The sequence below is a fragment of the Balaenoptera ricei genome, chromosome 16, assembly GCF_028023285.1.
Source record: "Balaenoptera ricei isolate mBalRic1 chromosome 16, mBalRic1.hap2, whole genome shotgun sequence".
Lineage (NCBI taxonomy): Eukaryota > Metazoa > Chordata > Mammalia > Artiodactyla > Balaenopteridae > Balaenoptera > Balaenoptera ricei.
Genome location: NC_082654.1, coordinates 108,279,858 through 108,302,860, shown reverse-complemented (window position 1 = coordinate 108,302,860; position 23,003 = coordinate 108,279,858). Strand labels below are relative to the sequence as shown.

Genomic DNA, 23,003 nt, shown 5'->3' with positions numbered 1-23,003 from the left:
AAAGAAAAAATGTTCTTTTTCCTGCCACCCAGCAATAACCAGTATAAACATTTTGGTGAATCTACTTCTATTTCTTTTGTGATGTGTAACTAGAGGATCAAAAAGTCCCTGACTCAGGCTAAAGGGGATAAAGATATATAGAGATACATGGATATAGATATATACAGATATCTCCCTTACCAGGAATAAGGGATTCTGTATCTTTATGCTGGTTATTCAAGCATTAATCCAGCCCAAGGTCATTGCAAAGTTTAGCCCTATCTTTGTGTGGCCCCAGCATTAACCACTGGAGGTAGATGTCTCTGTTGTTAGAAAAGGCATCACGTTGGATCCTGTTGCTTGTGCACCAGGAGAGCTTCGGCAGAGTCTGAGTGCAGGAGGCTGAACAAGGTAGAACTACATTCCTCTGAGGAACATTATCTCCGGTGTGGGCAAGGCAACTTTTGGAGATTATGTTGCATTGAAGAAATCGTGTCTCTTCCTTTCTGTGGATTTAAATCGTGGACTCTGAGATGCAAGCCTGTACGTTTCATCCAGCAGATGGCCCCTGGAGGGTCCCAGGAAGAATGTGGTGTGTGTCTACCTCACAGCAGATGACAGACCTCATTGGGAGGCAGTGCTGGACTTGAGGTGACAAAACCCAAGTGTTTTCTCAAAAGCCTTGCCATCTCTACTCACTTCCCAGGGTGGTAGCTTCACTGACTAGTTCAGAATTTGGGAGTAGAGGCTGTTATTGCCCTGATGGTAGAAGACAGTAGGATTCTAATCCTGTGAGAAAGTAGTGGGATTTTTCCAAAAGAAGGATGTAGGTTGCATCACTTAAGATAGAGGCCAGTGGATCTCCTTCCAAGAAGAGAGAGGGCACATTTCAATACAGGGGGCAACCCTATAAAAATGTTACTTAGCATCCAGGATCACTTTTAGCTATCAGTCCCATTCGTTATGCCTAACCCTACACTTACACATGCGCAGACTTGCACGGGTGAAGTCACAGGACCTGGTGAAGGGCAGTAAAGGAAAACGTGTCCACCCACATCTCCACTCCCAGAACTCCGGTGATGTTGAGTCTTTCTATCCAAGAACATGGGATGCTTTTCCACTTGTTCAATTCTACCTTCATGTCTTTCAGGAGTGTTTCCAAGTTTTCTTCACATTTTAAGATATACCTAAGCATTTTATATGCCTCATCATTACTGTAGATGAAATCTTTGTTGTCATCTTCTAATTGGTCTCCTACTCTTTTCAGTTCTATTCTCTTCTATTTCTCTGTGTAGAGACTGTTAGATATATGTATGTTAAATTGTTGGCTAATATTTCAAAAACAATGCAAAATAGTAGTGACTTTACTGCTCCTGACTTTAGCAGGAATGCCAGTGTTTCCTCATCAAATAAGATGCTAGGCTGGGGGCTGAGATAGATATTGAGATACTTGTATACTTTTTATGTTTAGGAAATATATATTTTTTCACGGTTTTTATTCATAAATGGGTGTAATTTTTTCAAATTCCTTTTTAGCATCTGTGGAGAAGGTCATATGATTTCCCCTCAGATTTAGTAATATTTTGAATTACATTAAAACATTTAAAGATATTTAATTATCCTTGTGTTCCTGGAATAAATCCCACTTGGTCGTAGTGCACTACTACATATTCTTGGAACTATTCCATCATTATATGTTTTCTGGCAACAAACATTAAGTAAGGTTTTGCTATGTGAATTTATCCATAATACTAAAATAAATAAAAGGAAAAATTAATTCAATGATAATGCACAATATTTTTCTCTCTTTATGTGATAGTCCTTCATAATTTTCTAAAGATTACTTCTAGTGGCTGTCAACTTCAGCCAGCCCCTGAGCAACTTAGGATATAAATTATAGGGTTTTTCAGACTTGGACATATTCTGTTAATCTGAGTAATTTTAAACTATATTCTTCTCTTTTTCAGTGTGTGTGGTAGAAACACAGTTGTCTTTAACACAGATTAGGTCCAAATTATATGATATTCCAGGAGGTCTTTGGAAACATCTGGATTTTCAGTCACAAAATTATTTCTTTCCTTTTTAGTTAAGAGAAGTCTTTCCTTTTCATCTTGTCATGAGTCTCATACATGGACCAATATATTTCTATTTCCTCATATGGCTCTTGAAAAATGCATGTTACTTTTCAATTTTGTTGTTATTATGTTGGTTCTTTGGCTAGTTTGTTTCCTTCCCCTCTTCTTCCTTTTTCATAAGCTGTTATGGTAGATTATTCTCTCTTTCCCGATATTTACTTCCCCCTGTGCTGCATTGCCCACAGCTATGGGACTTGCATGCCTCCAGTGAGAGGAATCTCCATCCCACCCCACTTGGACTGTGATATTGGACTTGGCCCTGCAATGTGCTTTGATCAATGGAAAGTAAGTAGAGGTGACAGATGCCGTGTTTGAGCAGAAACTTTAAGAGTCTTTGCAAGTTTCATAATTTATACAACCACCAAAATGGTGTTGACTCTTTGGGAAGCTTTGTATTTTTTCTTGTGCTACTGTTATAATGCAAAACATCTTTGAAACTTCTCTTTTGGAATTGGCTTGAGAGTCATTTTTGGAAATCTTTAAGGGTGTCAGATCTTCATTTTTGGAGGCATATTTACTCATTGTAAAGAACCTAAAGTCAATCACAGCCAAGGACATTGTAACGGTTAACAGCATGAGCTTAGATTGGGGTAAGCCTATATTCAAATCATAGCCCTGCCCTTTAGTTTACTCGGGGTAACCATCTACAAATGGGAGCAATAATCGTGCTGGATGTTTTTGGTAACCAGCATCCATTCTCACTCCCTTCTCATCTCTTCACTCTGTCCCAGGAAAGATTCCCAGGCTATCTTGCCTCTGACCACCTGAGTGGAATGAGATAGTCCCATGTGGAATCGGGACATGGAGGCCGAATACACATCACTTCTCTGGCCAAGGGCGATCATGCACAGATGTGTGTACCCGGGCATGGTGGGGTTCTGCAGTGGCCTCCAGACGTTCCCTCTGCATTCACTCACCTTTGCGCCGTAGGTTGACTAGGACATTGGCGGAGGTTTCTTGGAGTGTACCATAACCGAAACCATAACCATAAACAAACGTTAGTGGTGACCTTCCATAACTTGTTCTCCTCTAGTTCTCCTAATGACTGATTCCTTACCTTAAATCCCAAACTGCTTAGAACACTTAGCAAGGTTCGGTTTTTTTCTAAGAGACTGTATTTAAAATGCTTAAGATGTTGCCCCCAAATATGCCATAGGTGTTATTACTATCAGGAAGGTGATCAAAATGGGTAATATGCCCTTAAGTCAAAAAAGAAGTGTGACTATCTAGGTGAGATTGGTATTCACAAATGGTGTAGAAGTTGCATCTGAAGACAATTCCAGAAGAGGAATTAGACTCACTAAAGTAAGACTATCATCTCCTGGAAACCTTACCTTTTAAACAATAGTCACTTGCATGGATAAATTTTGATCTATTGGCTGTTAAATACTTCATTAATTTTTAATCGTGCTTTGGAGTATTCTGCTCAGATCTCTCTTCTATGTTTGGGAACATAAGGGCTGTGAATCAGAGGAAGAAAAAGATATCTCCTACCACCACCATTTCTACTTTTTCTCCTCCTTCTCAAACCCCGGGAATAGGGAAGAATTGAATTGACCAGCATCTTCTTATATTTTCCATGACTGTTGTCCTGAGACTCAGTAATACCAGACAAAAATCCAACCATCACTTGCACCTTGGGAAGGGATTTACCCTCTTCACGTTTGATGTGGGTGTCCAGGCTTCCCGGACAACAAGGAAAGGAGAGGGGGCAGAGTTGGCCTCATGAAGGGCAGATTAGTCTGTCATATATCTATAAATCTGGAACACCAGAGAAGTCCCGTTGTAGCAAAGGACCGAGTACCTGGGCTGAGGAACTGAAGTTCCTGAAAGGAGAGAAAATGATGTAGAAAGAAGAAGGAGGACCCTAAATATAAACTTTAAGTTGTAATCTTATTGAAAATGGACTCTGCTGCCGAGTACCCATTAAACAATTTACCAATTAACAGCGGTTGTTCATCAGCTCCTACTGTTTCAAGGGTTGCCTAAGATAAACAGGTCACGTACATCACAAGCTGTTGATGCGTTAGATCTGTGTCTACCTAAATACTGTATAATATGCAGTAAGAAGAGAAACAGATTTGCATGTGCATTAGCTAAAGACCCTCTTTTAATCATAAAATAACATGAAAATGGAAGCAACATGGTAACATGGCTCTTTTTGGATATCTGGACTGATGGAATCCAATATACAGCCTCCTTATAGGTAGTGATCCTTAAGTTTCCTTATCCGTAGAAGAGGGATAATAGCAACTACCTTGCGGGGTTGTTGTTAGGATTAAGATTATTTATGTAAATCTCTTGGAAGTTCCCTGCTGTCTACGGCACCACATCTCTGCTGTTCTTCACACCAAAACTCCTGCCAAGCGTTTTGTTAATTCTTATAATCCCCCGTGACTTTGTCTCCTTTTCTGCTCTTGGACTTCTCTCTGTCTCTTAAATATTCCTCTATCCCTACTTGTTCTTACAGGGTTCTATGGCTTTAACTACCATCTATGTGACATGACTCTCCCATCCAAATTAAATGCATACTGCCTATTCAACATCCCTTCTGGCAAGTCGAATAAACACTTCACCTCAACATGGCAAAACTACTGATACCCTTTCCCCTTCCCTGCACCCTTCCCCCAACACACACACACACACACACACACACACAACACAACACATCCTCTCTTCCTCAAGGCCCTCTCTGCCTCCGTAAATGATACTGCCATTTACCCACTTGCTCAGACCCCAAACCCAGGGCTTGTATTTGATTGCTTTTCTTCCCTCACACTCTGAACAAACGAGCACGAGATACGTGAAGACCAGGATTCAAGGCTAAGAGCACAGCCATGAGCAAAGGCCCACGTGGAGGTAGATGAGAAGCTGAGGAACGGTGAGTAACCCAGAGCAATTGGGGGGAGGTTGCTCAAGATGGGTTTGGGAGGATAGTTTGGTAACAGACAATGATCATCCTTGAATTAAAAACTTTGCTCTTTGGGCAACAGGAAATCATTAAAAGACTCTGAGCTTGATCTGACCATTGGTGTAGGAAGATAACTTTGACCAAGAATTTAAATTATGAAAAATGAGAGACAGAGAAACAAATTAGAAACCTATAGCAATAGTTCAAGGAAGTATGATGAGAATCTGGACTAGACAGTAAATAGAGGGAACGTGAGAGACATAAAAACTTGAAATGACAAAAGCATTAAGGCTTGCCTGCTTGGATATGGGAGAGGAACGGGAAGGAGCGTACAGTAATTGTGAGGGTTCCTGTCAGTTTTTCCCGGAAGATGGATGCGTCAGGAACCGCAGTCAAGGACAGCTGAAGGGTAGGCAGATTTTTAGAAGGAAAAACAAAATGAGGTTGGCTTTAGACACGTTGAATTGGAGATGCCTGTCATGTAGTGATGGGAATGTCCAGCTGAATCTAAAGCTCAGGAAAGAGGACAAAATCCGAGAATGATTGGAGGGTCTTGAACCATACACAACCTTGAATTTGGTACCCAGTACCTAACGTATGGTGGACACTCAATAAATATTGTCAATTGAATCTTATACCTTTGGGAATAATCACTATGAAGATGATGTTAAAATTGTTGAAGCAGATGAAATTGCCCAGTAAGAAAGGAGATCTGAGGATAGAGCTTTGGGGTATCCACCTTTTAAGCACAAGAAAGAGCAATCCTTCAGGAACACTGATGTAGGATGAGACCTCGGGTGATGTAGTATCCTGGAACCCCCTAGAGGAGGGAGGTTCAAGAAGGAAGAGGTTTGTTTCAACACTGGACATTGCTACCAAAACGTAGAGTAGAATGAGGGCAGAGAAAATGCTGTGGGATTTGGCAGGTCACGTGCAAGAAGAGTTTTAATGAAGTGGGGGGAACAGGAGCCACATCACGGGGGCTACAGAGTGAATGTGTGCTATGAGAGCACAGTGATACAGAAATAACTCCTAGGACTGAATCTTTATCCCAGATGCTTCCATGGTCAAGTTTCACGGTTCTCTGGTAGTTGTGTGGGCATAAATGAATTTTTTAGCCCTTCCATCCATATGTGTAACCATTTCTTTGAGCACAGGAAATATGCCCATTTTGACAGTTCTATTCAACTTTCCATCATGGTTCAAAACCAAAGTACAAGTCTGATCGCAACAACACCATTTGGCTGACATGTGGGAATCACGTGTCTGCCCCCGGAAATATCTGGGGAATAAAAGCTTTCATTCTGTGTGCCTTTATAAATGTTTTCTTCCTAATTGGGGAAGTCTTTCAGTAGTTCAAGAAAATCCTTCACTTCCTCTACCGGAGAGAGGCATCTCTTTAAGATTGAGTAATAACAGTACAGCAGAGTGAGTCATAGTCTCTTTCTTTTTTTTCTTTTTTTTCTTCTTAGTTATCCATTTTATACATATTAGTGTGTATATGTCAATCCCAATCTCCCAATTCATCCCACCACCACCCCTCCCCCCGCCGCTTTAGCCCCTTGCTGTCCATAGGCTCTTGATAGCATAACAAAGGGAAAAATAAGAACTAGGCGATTTGAGAGAGATTATTGCAATCTTCTTAGCGCTTATGAGTTCAGATTTGCTGTAACTACCACAAATGAATAGATGATTTAACGAGAAAGAGGTTTAACGAGAGAGAGGAAGGGAGAAGGGGGCAGGCTGGGGTGGGGAGAGCAAGGAAATGATTCAATGTTGGTCCCCAACCTCCCCACCTGAGTCACTCTCAATTCCCCCAGTGGCTGCACTGGTGTCGCCCCCGAGGACACGTGCTTCGGGTCAGTCTTCCACTGGCCTGTGCCCTGCCTGCCTTTGAAATTCCACCCTAGGCTCCTGACAGAGCACAGACTCCCAGGGCAAGGACCAGATCCGATGCCCATACACCACGCTGCCCCTCAAGTACTGCTTGCTCATGGGACAGAAACATGGGACCAAAGAAACCCTTTCACTGTGACTTTGTAGCCAAGAACCTTCCTCACAGCCGAGACATAACCGTGGTGTATCTGTCTCACGATGGGAAAGGACTCGGGATCTTCCCAGAACAAAATATCCAGACGCCTTTACTTACTTCAAACCACTCAAGGTTAAGTATCTCCCTGGTGACTGCCAGCTCCTCAAGCCTCAAAGAGATGCTTTTCTACACTTGCCCTTAAAAGTCAAAACCCCACTTAGCAAGATCCTGCTTGGCCCGTGCCTTCTGCCTGTCCGATTTTCCTTGTGTGGAAAAGTAATGAATCAGAGATTGTTTTCTTTGCTTTGTGTGGGACCTGCCATTGCACAAAAGTCTTTTACATTTTCTTTTTTTTTTTCCCCGTAGGCTACGACACATCATTTTCCTCCCTCTGGCCTCATGACTATTTTGTTATTTTCTCCCATCTTTTGTAAGAGTGCATTGTTTTACTGTCATCTTCATTTTTTCCCACATTATAGATCTTTATTCCCTGTATGAAGACCTTTTTTTATTATTATTATCTTTGTCTGCATTGGGTCTTCGTTGCTATGCATGGGCTTTCTCTAGTTGCAGCGAGCGGGGGCTACTCTTTTTTTTTTAACATCTTTATTGGAGTATGATTGCTTTATGATGTTGTGTTACTTTCTGCTGTATAACAAAGTGAATCAGCTATACGTATACATATATCACCATATCCCCTCCCTCTTGCTTCTCCCTCCCACCCTCCCTATCCCACCCCTCTAGGTGGTCACAAAGCACCGAGCTGATCTCCCTGTGCTATGCGGCTGCTTCCCACTAGCTATCTATTTTACATTTGGTAGTGTATATATGTCAATGCCACTCTCTCACATCGTCCCAGCTTACCCTTCCCCCTCCCTGTGTCCTCAAGTCTATTCTCTACGTCTGCGTCTTTATTCCTGTCCTGCCCCTAGGTTCATCAGGACGATTTTTTTTTTAACATCTTTATTGGAGTATAATTGCTTTACAATGGTGTGTTAGTTTCTGCTGTATAACAAAGTGAATCAGCTATATGTATGCATATATCCCCATATCCCCTCCCTCTTGCGTCTCCCTCCCACCCTCCCTATCCCACCCCTCTAGGTGGTCACAAAGCACCGAGCTGGTCTCCCTGTGCTATGCGGCTGCTTCCCTCTAGCCACACGACCCAGCAGTCCCACTACTGGGCATCTTCATTTTTTTAAAACAGCTTCCAGCAGCGTCTTTGCCCACAGCGTGTATTATCAAGGTCTCTCCGGGTCCCCTCGTGTTCCTGTCAAGGAGGACTTACTCATTCTACTTGTAAAGAAAGGAACTCTGGGCAGACACAAAGCATCAGACACTTCCATCCCGGTGAAGAAAGACTTGGCGCGGGGTTTGTATTTACAGAGGCTCCTGGGGAAGCAGAGTCTCCATTCCCAGCGTCTCCAGCTGTGTGGCTGTTACAGATGTTCTTGTCCTGCTGAGAGCAGGAGCGCCCTCTGAAGGCGAGATAAATGCCAGAGCCCCAGCCAGAGGCCCTTCAAGGTTAGTGAATGAGGAGGGTGCTTTCGAATCACTGAGTTCACCCTGGAGCTCTCAAGTCATCAGGAACTGCCACTTTTTCTTTCCCCTCTAAAGAGGAAATGCAAATAAAGTAGGTAAGAAAAAGACATCTAAATCATCAAAGCCCCAAGGGGGGAAGTATTAGTAAAAGTTAGGAAAATATGTGGTTGAAGTGGGGTGGAGATAAAAAGCATGGCAAATCAAGGGGACAGGTATCGAAATGCATCTTTGGAAGGAGACCAAGAGCTGGGGTATCTCACAGGCGCCTGGAATCTGCATTCCCACATTGCTCTGGGGCTAAGGATGTGAAATGGGTGGGGGTCAGGCAGGGAGAGTGCTCTGGCTCTGGTCATCCAAAGCCAAGGTCAGGTTCGTGTACAAATCTGCAGTGGGGAGGATGTTTTAGAAAGACCCTTGGGTGTTTATGAGTATTTACCCCTCAGCTAGGCTGGGCCGAGTAGATTAAATAGAAGTTCTCCAAAGCGCTTTCTATTTCAACCTTTCATGTTCTCCTGAGTGTCTGAGACCACCTCGGGAGCTGGAGCAGGGAGGGGCACACAAAGCCACCAACGTGAAACACTCCTTTTTACACTAACAACAACAAGAGCCACCTGAATGGCCACGTACATCTCAGGAGTTATTCCTTTTGTGGGGGACACAGTCAGTAATCTTGACTGGGTTGCCTTCCCACTTAGATTGATTCTGTTCACTCCCTACACTAGAAATTTTCCTCATTTTAAAATGCCTGTGTATGTTGCTTTATTTTTAAAGTCCTTCATATGTATCGACTTCTTTGCGTTTTTTTCCCACAACCCTGAACGGCAGGATTTACTATTATCAACTTCATTTTGCAGATGTTCAAACAAAGGATCAAGAAGACAACTGGCAAGTAGGAAAGGACTTCAGTTCAGACCTTTGGTCTTTAAATCCTGGGTTTTTGCAGGACTCTACACATTTTATCTGGAGACAGAAGAGCGTGGGCACAGACCAACGAGAGCCGCATCCGAGATCAGTGAAATGCAGCTGCAGAGTCGATGCTGCTCATTTTCATGGTAGAAATTGCCCAACTGTGATTCGCCTGATGTGGCGATTGTGGATATATTCACGACAAGAGGAAACACCATGAAATCAATGAAACCTGGTTGGGAATGCCCCCAGCAGAGGAGGGGCTGTTTGCAGGGCTGGCTGTTATTTTCAATTTGTTCACTAATGCAAGTTTCATTTTAAATGTGGCACTTTTTCTTACCTTTTATTCCAGTATTCTCACTCCTGGGAATTTCTCCTAGGGACATAATTCAAAGGAAAGAAAAAGCTATATGCATGAAGATGTCATTGCAGCTTTATCTATAACAGCAAAATACTGGAGAGACTTAATGCCCAATGACATAGGAATATCTAAGTTATAGCAGATCAGTTTGATAGAATATTATGCAGCAACAAATACAATGATTATAACGATTATATAGCAAAATGGAAAATACCATTATCTTAAACATAAAAAGCAGAATAAAAAACAGACCGGCTACAGTTCGGTGAAAATATGTTTCTGTGTAGACAGAGACAAATGAAGACAAATGAAGATATTGGTTTATACATGAAACTTTCTAAACAATTTCTTTTAAATGCTGTTCCTACAAATAAAAATAATATAGGAAACATAAACTAATGAGTAACTGTTGCTTAATACTAACGAACTGCTATTGGGTGTCTGTGTGTGTGTGTTTCTGTGTGTGGGCATAATCTAATTAAATTTATCATGTAGATTTAAAACGGAGAGTCCGGAGAAACAACACACAACGTTTTCGTTACTGGCTGGATGATTTTCACTAAGCTTTCAACCTCTGTAGTCATAAATTCATTCATCATAGGAAGAACAATTTTTATAAAAAGTTCAATAAATGTTTCTGGAGCAAATGAACAGACAATGGGAAGATATCAAATTCCTCTGATGAAACTGAGCTTAGTTTCTAGTAGATGCTTTTCCAACTCTTGAGAAGGGAAGGATAAAATCAAGAAGTTCTTTTGTGTTACTGTAATAATGAGGAGAGGTAAATATATTTTCTAGACTGTCCTTCACTCTAGTGTCTGTCATAACCTCCTTTCTCTAGTGTGAAAGTGTGTGTGCTAGGTATATTTAAAAGCATACCTATTTGAATAAAACACTGACTGCACAAGTAGCTCCTAATGAACGATGGAGGACAGATGTAACTCCATTCCCCCAGCCCTCACTCTGCTCTCACAACCAAACCACGGCTCTCTTTGGTCTTGTGTTTGAAGGAATGAGGCTTTGCCCAACTCCCTAAGCCAGGACCAGATCTGAGATTACAGAAGGGACTGAATTTTTGGTACTTTACCACTGGACATCATTGTTCAAGTGTCAAAACAAAATTCATTCCTTGTCTTTAAAATGGTAATATTTATAATATTAATTACTTCCTTTAGATTATTTGATCACAATATGTCACAGTTGTCTTTTTATCACCAATATGTGGCACTCTCCCCAGGGTGGTGCTGGGCACATAGCGGGTGCTGACCAGGTGGTGAATCCTGCAGCAGCATGGCAGGGGGGGACCTGGGCCGGTGTGCCCTGCCCTACCCAAGGGCCCACTCTCAGTCTCCATGATCACGTGTTTTTGTTTTTGTTTTAAGTTTTATCCTTTATTAAGCAAATAAGAATCTGGTGATCACTGTTACTGATGTATTTACCTCTTTACTGGATTAACAGTTGTGAAATAGTAGTCCCATTTCCCACCCACTCTTTTTTTTTTTAATTTATTTATTTTTTATACAGCAGGTTCTTATTAGTTATCTGTTTTATACATATAAGTGTATATATGTCAATCCCAATCTCCCAATTCATCTCACCACCACCCCCGCCCCATGCACTTCCCCTCCCATTGCTGTCCATACGTTTGTTCTCTACATTGGTGTCTCTATTTCTGCCTTGCAAACCAGTTCATCTGTACCATTTTTCTAGATTCCACATATATGCGTTAATATATGGTATTTGTTTTTCTCTTTCTGACTTACTTCACTCTGTATGACAGTCTCTAGGTCCATCCACGTCTCTACAAATGACCCAGTTTCGTTCCTTTTTATGGCTGAGTAATATTCCATTGTATATATGTGCCACATCTTCTTTATCCATTCATCTGTCGATGGGTTGCTTCCATGACCTGGCTATTATAAATAGAGCTGCAGTGAACATTGGGGTGCATGTGTCTTTTTGAATTATGGTTTTCTCAGGGTATATGCCCAGTAGTGGGATTGCTGGGTCATATGGTAGTTCTATTTTTAGTTTTCTAAGGAACCTCCATACTGTTCTCCATAGTGGCTGTATCAATTTACATTCCCACCAAAAGTGCAAGAGGGCTCTGTTTTCTCCACACCCTCTCCAGCATTTGTTCTTTGTAGATTTTCTGCTGATGCCCATCTAAATGGTGTGAGGTGATACCTCATTTTAGTTTTGATTTGCATTTCTCTAATAATCAGTGATGTTGAGCAGCTTTTAATGTGCCTCTTGGCCATCTGTATGTCTTCTTTGGAGAGATGTCTATTTAGGTCTTTTGCCCATTTTTTGATTGGGTTGTTTGTTTTTTTAATATTGAGCTGCATGAGCTGTTTATATATTTTGGAGATTAATCCTTTGTCCATTGATTTGTTTGCAAATATTTTCTCCTATTCTGAGGGCTGTCTTCTCGTCTTGTTTGTGGTTTCCTTTGCTGTGCAAAAGCTTTTAAGTTGCATTAGGTCCCATTTGTTTATTTTTGTTTTTATTTCCATTTCTCTAGGTGGTGGGTCAAAAATGATCTTGCTGTGATTTATGTCAAAATGTGTTCTTCCTATGTTTTCCTCTAAGAGTTTTATACTGTCCAGTCTTACATTTATGTATTTAATCCATTTTGAGTTTATTTTTGTGTATGGTGTTAGGGAGTGTTCTAATTTGATTCTTTTACATGTAGCTGTCCAGTTTTCCCAGCACCACTTATTGAAGAGACTGTCTTTTCTCCATTGTGTATCCTTGCCTCCTTTGTCATAGGTGCATGGGTTTATCTTTGGTGTTTTCTATTCTGTTCCATTGATCTATGTTTCTGTTTTTGTGCCAGTACCATATTGTCTTGATTACTGTAGCTTTGTAGTATAATCTGAAGTCAGAGAATCTGATTCCTCCAGCTACGTTTTTTTCCCTCAAGACTGCTTTGGCTATTCAGGGTCCTTTATGTCTCCATACAAACTTTAAGATTTTTTGTTCTAATTCTGTAAAAAATGCCACTGGTAATTTGATAGGGATTGCATTGAATCTGTAGATTGCTTTGGGTAGTAGAGTCATTTTCACAATATTGATTCTTCCAATTCAAGAACATGATGTATCTCTCCATCTGTTTGTGTCATCTTTGATTTCTTTCATCAGTATCTTATACTTTTCTGAGTACAGGTCTTTTACCTCCTGAGGTAGGTTTATTCCTAGGTATTTTATTCTTTTTGTTGCAGTGATGAATGGGATTGTTTCCTTAATTTCTCTTTCTAATCTTTTGTTATTAGTGTATAGGAATGCAAGAGATTTCTGTGCATTAATTTTGTATCCTGCAACTTTACCAAATTCATTGATTAGCTCTAGTTGTTTTCTGGTGGCATCTTTAGGATTCTCTATGTATAGTATCATGTCATATGCAAACAGTGACAGTTTTACTTCTTCTTTTCCAAATTGTATTCCTTTTATTTCTTTTTCTTCTCTGATTGCCATGGCTAAGACTTCTAAAACTATGTTGAATAATAGTGGTGAGAGTGGACATCCTTGTCTTGTTCCTGATCTTAGAGGAAATGCTTTCAGTTTTTCACCACTGAGAATGATGTTTGCTGTGGGTTTGTCATATATGGCCTTTATTATGTTGAGGTAGGTTCCCTTTATGCCCACTTTCTGGAGAGTTTTTATCATAAATGGGTGTTGAATTTTGTCAAAAGATTTTTCTGCATCTATTGAGATGATCATATGGTTTTTATTCTTTAATTTGTTAATATGGTGTATCACATTGATTGATTTGCATATATTGAAGAATCTTTGCATCCTTGGGATAAATCCCACTTGATCATAGTGTATGATCTTTTTAATGTGTTGTTGGATTCTGTTTGCTAGTAGTGTGTTGAGGATTTTTGCATCTATATTCATCAGTGATATTGGTCTGTAATTTCCTTTTTTTGTAGTATCTCTGTCTGGTTTTGATATCAGGGTGATGGTGGCCTCATAGAATGAGTTTGGTAGTGTTCCTTCCTCTGCAGTTTTTTTGGAAGAGATTGAGAAGGATGGGTGTTAGCTCTTCTCTAAATGTTTGACAGAATTCACCTATGAAGCCATCTGGTCCTGGACTTTTGTTTCTTGGAAGATTTTTAATCACAGCTTCAATTTCATTACTTGTGATCGGTCTGTTCATATTTTCTATTTCTTCCTGGTTCAGCCTTGGAAGGTTATACCTTTCTAAGAATTTGTCCATTTCTTCCAGGTTGTCCATTTTATTGGCAAAGAGTTGCTTGTAGTAGTCTCTTAGGATGCTTTGTATTTCTGCAGTGTCTGCTGTAACTTTTCCTTTTTCATTTCTAATTTTATTGATTTGAGTCTTCTCCCTCTTTTTCTTGATGAGTCTGGCTAAAGGTTTATCAATTTTGTTTATCTTCTCAAAGAACCAGCTTTTAGTTTTATTGATCTTTGCTATTGTTTTCTTTGTTTCTCTTTCATTTATTTCTGCTCTGATCTTTATGATATCTTTCCTTCTACTAACTTTGGGTTTTGTTTGTTTTTCTTTCTCTAGTTCCTTTAGGTGTAGGTTAGATTGTTTATTTGAGATTTTTCTTGTTTCTTGAGGTAGGATTGTATTGCTCTAAACTTTCCTCTGAGAACTGCTTTTACTGCATCCCATAGGTTTTGGATCATAGTGTTTTAGTTGTCATTTGTCTCTAGGTATTTTTTGATTTCCTCAGTGATCTCTTGGTTATTTAGTAACATATTATTTGGCCTCCATGTGTTTGTGTTTTTTATGTTTTTTTCCCTGTAATTTATTTCTAATCTCATAACATTGTGCTCAGAAAAGATGCTTGATATGATTTCAATTTTCCTAAATTTACCAAGGCTTGATTTGTGACCCAAGATGTGATCTATCCTGGAGAATGTTCCATGTGCACTTGAGAAGAAAGTGTAATCTGCTGTTTTTGGATGGAATGTCTTATAAATATCAATTAAATGTATCTACTCTGTTGTGTCATTTAAAGCTTGTGTTTCCTTATTAATTTTCTGTCTGGATGATCTGTCCATTGGTGTAAGTGAGGTGTTAAAGTCCCCCACTATTATTGTGTTACTGTCGATTCCCTCTTTTATAGCTGTTAGCATTTGCATTATGTATTGAGGTGCTCTTATGTTGGGTGCATATATATTTATAATTGTTATATCTTCTTCTTGGATTGATCCCTTCATCATTATGTAGTGTCCTTCCTTGTCTCTTGTAACATTCCTTATTTTAAAGTCTATTTTACCTGATATGAGTATAGCTACTCCAGCTTTCTTTTGATTTCCATTTGCATGGAATATCTTTTCCCATCCCCTCACTTTCAGTCTGTATGTGTCCCTAGGACTGAAGTGGGTCTCTTGTAGACAGCATGTATATAGGTCTTGTTTTTGTATCCATTCAGCAAGCCTGTGTCTTTTCGTTGGAACATTTAATCCATTCACCTTTAAGGTAATTATCAATTTGTATGTTCCTATTATCATTTTAATTGTTTTGGGTTTGTTTTTGTAGGTCCTTTTCTTCTCTTGTGTTTCCCACTTAGAGAAGCTCCTTTAGCATTTGTTGTAGAGCTGGTTTGGTGGTGCTGAATTCTCTTAGCTTTTGCTTGTCTGTAAAGCTTTTGATTTCTCCATCAAATCTGAATGAGATCCTTGCTGGGTAATCTTGGTTGTAGGTTCTTCCCTTTCATCACTTTAAATATATCATGCCACTCCCTTCTGGTTTGTAGAGTGTCTGCTGAGAAGTCAGCTGTTAACCTTATGGGAGTTCCCTTGTATGTTATTTGTCCTTTTTCCCTTGTTGCTTTCAATGATTTTTCTTTGTCTTTAATTTTTGCCAATTTGATTACTATGTGTCTCAAGTGTGTTTCTCCTTTGATTTATCCTGCCTGGGACTCTGCACTTCCTGGACTTGAGTGGCTATTTCCTTTCCCGTGTTAGGGAAGTTTTCGATTATAATCTCTTCAAATGTTTTCTCGGGTCCTTTCTCTCTCTCTTCTCCTTCTGGGTCCCCTATAATGTGAATGTTGTTGCGTTTAATGTTGTCCCAGAGGTCTCTTAGGCTGTCTTCATTTCTTTTCATTGTTTTTTCTTTATTCTGTTCCATGGCAGTGAATTCCAACATTCTGTCTTACAGGTCACTTATCCGTTCTTCTGACTCAGTTATTCTGCTATTGATTCCTTGTAGTGTATTTTTCATTTCAGTTATTGTATTGTTCATATCTGTTTGTTTGTTCTTTAATTATACTAGGTGTTTTTTCTTTAATTCTTCTAGGTCTTTATTAAACGTTTCTTGCATTTTCTCGATCTTTGCCTCCATTCTTTTTCTGAGGTCCTGGATCATCTCCACTATCATTATTCTGAATTCTTTTTCTGGAAGGTTGCCTATCTCCACTTCATTTCGTTGTTTTTCTGGGGTTTTATCTTGTTCCTTCATCTGGTACATAGTCCTCTGCCTTTTCATTTTGTCTGTCTTTATGTGACTGTGTTTTTTGTTCCACAGGCTGCAGAATTGTAGTTCTTCTTCACAGTTTTTTCTTAAAGAACTTATTTTATTTTTTGAGTAAGTAAACATAAGCACTTGGTACAAATTTTTAAAGGAAGAACAGGATACAGGAAAAGTAAGTAAGTCTCCTTCCATCCCTCTTCTCTAAGTCACATGGGTCCCTTTGGAGTGATATTTCTGCAAATGCAAGCAGACGTGTGTAGAAAGATCTTTTAGCAACTCCAAAGCATTCCATAGTGTGACTGTACCATGACTTATTTAAAAAGTTTACCATTGATGAAAATTTAGGTTGTTTACCATTTTTGCTCTTACCAACAATGGTGCTGTACTGATGCACGTTATACTTTTTAAGAGTTTTTTTGAGCAAAAATCCGTCTGAATCAGGCAGTGCCAAATCAGAAGTGGTTGGGAGCCACCACTGACAGGAGCAGGAAAAGCTTTTACAGAGAAAAGGTGGAAGCAAAGAAAGGGGAGTATTGATTGGCTACGGTTCAAAGCCTAATTGTCTGTTTATGATCGGTCATCCTCAGGTTTCAATTTCATAACCTTGAGGCATTTACAGGCTTAGCTGTGGGTTTGCTGCTGTAGCAAACCCACAAACAGTATAAATGCACATGGCAATTCTGCAAGTGTGTAAGTACTCTGTAGTTCAAGTACCTGGATGAAGAATTGCTAGAAAGGATGAAGCAGAGAATGGATACTGGGAATAGCTAGACATTCGTGACTCAGGATCAGGTAATATTTACGAATTAATTTACAGAGATTTGACAATTTATGATGACTTCCTACCCAAAAGTTTCACATGTCTTCCTCTTTATTCTTCTCTTGTGTTCTTCATCTTAAAATTTCCTTCATCTAAGACTTAGACGTTTCTTATTTAAATTTGTTCCTAGTGGTTTTTTCTTTTTTGTTGCTATTGAAATTCGGGTCTTTTCTTATACTTTATCTTCTGATTATTGTTTGGATATGTAAAGCCTATTGATTTTGGTAAGCTGATTGAGTTATCTGTGTAAATAAATTTTGTGTTTGTGTTTTTGTTAATTCTCTTAGGTTGTCTGGCTTACAGAGACATCATCTGTCATTATTAATGTTGTATCTCCTCCTTCCCAGATTGTAACTCTCATTTATTTTTCTTACCTAACTGAATTAGCCAGTATCTCCAGTAAAATATTTCCACTGGTGTTAGTGGGCACCCTGTCCTGTTCCCCACTTAATGGTAATGTTATTTTCAATTTCTTCAAAGGGTCTGGAATAGAAAATTCCATCATTTTCTGACTGGTTAATATCTGAAAGTAAACACATACACAACTTCAAAGCATTGATTTATTAGAAACATTTGGTGTGATGTAAGTAACTATACAATGAATCATCCTGTAACAGAAAGATGAGATGAGGAAAGCTGATACATTTTTCTGTCATCCACACTCCAGAAGATAAAAAAAATGTTAAAGGTGCACGATGGCTTGGATAACAGTTTTAGTTTCACATACCAAAAGTAAGTTTCATGAAGTAATAAATTACATGACAAAATTCAAAGATTAGGTAAGGTGAGGGTATTCAAAATAAGAGCACCAAAATCATCTCTCAAGAAGGCATTAAACAATGAGTGCAATGTTGCTTTCTTGAATGTTTTCTGAAAAATACCAATTAGATGGGGGTTTTCAAGAAAATCTGCCTGCCGTCAGGCAGTAAGTGGTTGTTCCTGGCATGGCTTTTGAGGTGGATGGGGAATGAATGGTTGGTTAGGACAGTGGTGGGTGGTAGGTCTGTTGAAGGCTGTCTGAGCCTAGACTTCATGGCCACAGAGCAGCGGGGCTCACCTGGGGGTGTGGGAAGCCAGGGTTCCCCCAGGCTCGGTTTCTCTGATTCTCCAGTCAGGACTCCCACGGTGACCATGAGCTCTTAAGGGAACAAATAAGCTCCATGGCTCACAGTCCCAGCAAGACATTAAAGGCACTTTAGGAAGAGCACAGTTAAGGGTTGTCTACTTATCTCTAAGGGCTGCTGCTGGTCCCCCGCTCAGCAGCTCTGTGCCGTGGGAAAAGTTCACTGGTCTCCTAAGGCTCAAGTTCATCATGTGCAAACACCTACCCCATAAGGTCGGAATAAGAAGTCAGATGATAATGATTACAAAGGTCTTGGGACAGTCCCAGCGCACACGTGTGAGCCCTTCTGTGCTCCTGGGGTGGGGAAACCAGCCTTACTGCACAGGAAGAAAAGTTTCCAATACGATATCCATCAGAGGTCCCCAACCCCTGGGCAGTGGACCGGGGCTGGTCCACGGCCTGTTAGGAACCGGGCCACGCAGCAGGAGGGGAGCCGCAGGTGAGCGAGTGAAGCTTCACCTGCCGCTCCCCATTGCTCCCCATCCCTCACATCACCACCTGAACCATCCCCCCACCTCCAGGCTGTGGAAAAATCGTCTTCCACGAAACCGGTCCCTGGTGCCAAAAAGGCTGGGGACCGCTGATATACATGCTCACCTGATTTGAGGAAGATCATTTTGATGTTGAAATTTCAGGAAGTTGGAAGGAACCGGGAGTGTCCCTGACTGAGAACACGCTCGGGCTGGCGGAAGATAAATGGGTGGCATTTGGATGCTAGCATCTCAGCGTGGAGGACCATGTAATCTATCATTGATTCTCTCGCATGGTGCCACAGTGAAATCAGACCCAAAGGCATCATTTCCCACCTGCACTTGTGCTTGTGGTCTTGACTGTCTCCATAAAAGCTTGGATTTTTATTGCTATTGTTTTGTGGCTTTTAAGTTCAAGCCCTGATCTCTTCTTATGTTGCCCTGATAGAAACTGCCCTATATAATGATTTGGGATACACAGTCCTGGGTCTTCTGGGGTCACAGTGGAAGAAGAGGGGCTTGTCCTGAGAAGGTCATGTGGCCAGAGGAATCACCCTGGCCTTGTACAGGCTTCCTGGTTGCCTCTGACACCAGCACAGACTGCAGATGAGCTGTAGCATCATTCACCTGCCTTGATCCGGCATCTCAACAAGGAGATGGACATGCTGCCCACTGGGGCCACCGGAGAACCCTTATTTGGGGCACACTCAGACAGTCATTAGCTTCCAGAATTTTCAAATACATCATAACCTCACAGAATTATTCATGATGGTGCCTGAGTAATACAAAACACTTGGGTTAGTGACTGTTAAGATGCCTTGTGGGGCTTTTTAAAATGACACTTCTCAAAGTAGGGATTCATTAGAGACAACCCTGACTCTTTCCAAGTTTTGCTTCACTGGAATTAATTCAAGGATTCAAGAATTCCATGTGCCATACGACTAGTACGTAATTATTTTTTAGACATGATAAATCATTCAGGAATTTGCTCCATCATTGCAAAACCAAGCATTCCTGGAACAAACTAATTATACTTATTATTAAAATATGTATAGTATCTATTTTTAAATGCTCAACAGAAAATTGTAGGAAATAACAATCAGAAAATTCACAATGTTGTGCTTTTGCTTTGTTCTCTGGACTGTGGCCACTTGCTGGCTTAAGCAGGGCCATCTCCTGACGGAAGCACAGCACAGCACGGAAGGGTGAGCAAAGCACCAGCTGCCTTCCGGAAATGGCAGCATGACTTCAGGAAATGACAAAGATTGTCTAGTGTCCATGGATCCTGATGAAGGCAGAGGGCATCACTACTCCTGTGAGTATCCAGGAGACAGAAGCACAAAAAAGACCAGTTAGTCAATTACACTTACAAACTGCGGCAAGTCATTATCAACTCAACACTGCAAAAGTTCTGAGTTTCATCTCTAACGCATATATAAGTGATGTAACTCAGCGTTTGGACCATGACGCTCCTGGAGAATGCAGTGCTGCACAGCACTAGACTGATGGAATATTAATAGAATTTAAATTTTAAAAAACCCTATGCTCCATTAAACGTGGGGAGTTCGGGGTTAGACAGAAACAAGAGGGTTTCCTCATTCCGAGCATTTCCACAGGCTGATATGCTCATTGCGCCGTGGTCTCCAAGCGGGTGGTGGCATGGCACACTTCCCAAAGGGACTCACGCCAAGGAGAGCCGTGCGACTGTGGGGCATCTCTCAAGGCTGCCTTCCTCAGGGCACCTTGAGGGGCGCTGCCTGGTGAGCTCAGCCTGTTTTACAGCTGCCTCAGCAGGGAGGGGCCGACAGTGCCCCACGTTGCTGAGTACAGCACTGATGAACTGAGTACAGCACTGATGAACTGAGTACAGCACTGATGAACTGAGTACAGTACTGATTCACTGAGTACTACACTGATTCACTGAGTACAGCACTGATGAACTGAGTACAGCACTGCCTCAATTAGTACAGTACTGATTCACTGAGTACTGCACTGATGAACTGAGTACTGCACTGATGAACTGAGTACAGCACTGCCTCAATTAGTACAGTACTGATTCACTGAGTACAGCACTGCCTCACTGAGTACAGCACTGATTAACTGAGTACTACCCTGATTCACTGAGTACAGCACTGCCTCAATTAGTACAGTACTGATTCACTGAGTACAGCACTGCCTCACTGAGTACTGCACTGATGAACTGAGCACAGCACTGATGAACTGAGTACTGCACTGATGAACTGAGTACTGCACTGATTCACTGAGTACAGTACTGATTCACTGAGTACTGCACTGATGAACTGAGTACTGCACTGATGAACTGAGTACAGTACTGATTCACTGAGTACAGCACTGATGAACTGAGTTCAGCACTGCCTCACTGAGTACTGCACTGATGAACTGAGTACTGCACTGCCTCACTGAGTACAGCACTGATAAACTGAGTACGGCACTGCCTCACTGAGTACAGCACTGATGAACTGAGTACTGCACTGCCTCATTGAGTACAGCACTGATGAACTGAGTACGGCACTGCCTCACTGAGTACAGCACTGATGAACTGAGTACTGCACTGCCTCACTGAATACTCTTCTGCATTGAAGGTTTCTATATCCATGTCCTGCCTGACACTAAGTGAAACAGGTTCAAGGGAAAATAGGAGAGGATTAAATGTTTAAACATGTCCCCTGACCAATTCATGCCCCTCACTCCCTTCCTGCTCTCATTGTGGGTGAATTTCAGAATGTCCTGATGAAACATTAGGGACACATCCTGGAGAGACAGGCAGTGCCAGAACAGGACAACCAGAGGGCTACACGAGATAGTCTGTCTCTTTAAAAAATATATATCTTTTGGAATTTTTCATCTTAATTCTTCTGAGATTATAGAGAATCACAGGGGAAATTAAGGTGAAAAGCTGTTAATTCCAGATTCTGGGGTTAATTAGCTCCCTTATATCATGTGCCTGTAGGAAGGTGTAATGGGTATGATAAGAGAGACATGTATGGTTTCTTTTTTATAAGTTCTTAAATCAGGAGATATTTTAATTGCATCAGAAAGCAAGATGGTACAGGAAAAGAGACATCTTTCTAGCAGAAATCACCCCAACTTCTGTCGAATGGGGGCTGAAATGGAAAGATTTTTCAAGTCCTGTGCAAGATGCTCCAGTTAATGACACAGTAAAGGTGCCTCGGACTGACATTTACAAGAAAACCGGCAGTTCACTCCCCCTGCCTATTCCAATCTGCAGACCCCCCGATCTCAGCCTCGGGAGAGCGGACCACTCTTCTGCTGGGCGACGTCCGTCTCCGTAATTGTTTCGGGCACATTGGTTATGCAGAGGAGGTGGGAGAGGCCCCGCAGCACCCACGGTGATGACGCCGTCACTCACCCTCCTTCCCCCATCCTGTGACGCCTCAGGCCGGTGCTTCCCGGACACCAGCTGTCCCACAGGAAGCTGCGGCCTCCCTCTCTCCCGCCTCCTTTGCTGGCTGGAGCTGCAGGATCATGGCCTGCAGAGTTTCCTTCACCATCTGGAGCTCCCTCTTGAGACTCTGTGCACACGTTGTTAAGGAACACAGGCGAAGGTGACAGGCGGCCCTCTGCAGCCTCTCAGGGATCTGGTAAGAGCCACGTGCCTGCTGGAAGCAGATGGGAACGCCCCCTCTAATTGCAGTTTCAAGTTCCTCCAAAGTGTAGGCATTAAATATTAACACCAATGCTACGCTTCTTTTAAGAGCAATTGCAATTTCTACGAGGCCTGAGGTCATTCACTATCTCAAGTAAGGTTTCCAAAAGGAAAAGGAAGAGTCAGCTCTTAGACCGAGACAGATGGCAAAGGGGGATGCCCCACGGAATATGGTCGGCGTGACTGTATTCCTGCTCAGCCCCAGGCTGGGGAAGGGCAACTGTCACATCCAAATGCTCTGACCGTGGAGACGGCAGAAGGCTGGGAATCAGAGCTCCAGGATTGGGGGCCACCATACAACCAGACTCCGAGCGATGAGTTAACGGTCCCTACTGGTCATCCGCCAGCCTTGTCACCTTGTGCAAATCACTTTGAACCTGTTTTCGCAGGAAACAGTGACTCCTAAACCCCGTTAGGTTCTAATCTGCTGTCACGTGTTATTATACTCCCAGGTGCTTGTAAAATAGCCATTCGGGGCCTTGGAGATTTGACGGAGTGCAGGGAGCTTGCCTTTTCTGGGTTGGTTGGCTGGTTGGTTTTTCTTTAAATGGTTGGGTTTTTAGTTTCATAACCTGTAAAGTT

At 41.5% G+C, this 23,003-nt stretch overlaps 1 protein-coding gene across 1 annotated transcript in view; it reads right to left on the bottom strand.

Annotated features, from left to right (window-relative positions):
- Positions 1-17,724: 17,724 nt before the first annotated feature.
- DISC1 (DISC1 scaffold protein) overlaps positions 17,725-23,003 on the bottom strand; it is a 349,458-nt gene continuing 344,179 nt past the window's right edge. The window contains exons 13-14 of the mRNA XM_059900957.1: positions 22,125-22,289; positions 17,725-20,046 (exon numbers count right to left, since the gene is read on the bottom strand). Coding sequence (XP_059756940.1) covers positions 22,150-22,289 — 140 coding nt within the window. The 3' untranslated portion in view covers positions 17,725-20,046; positions 22,125-22,149. The remainder of the gene's footprint in view (positions 20,047-22,124; positions 22,290-23,003) is intronic.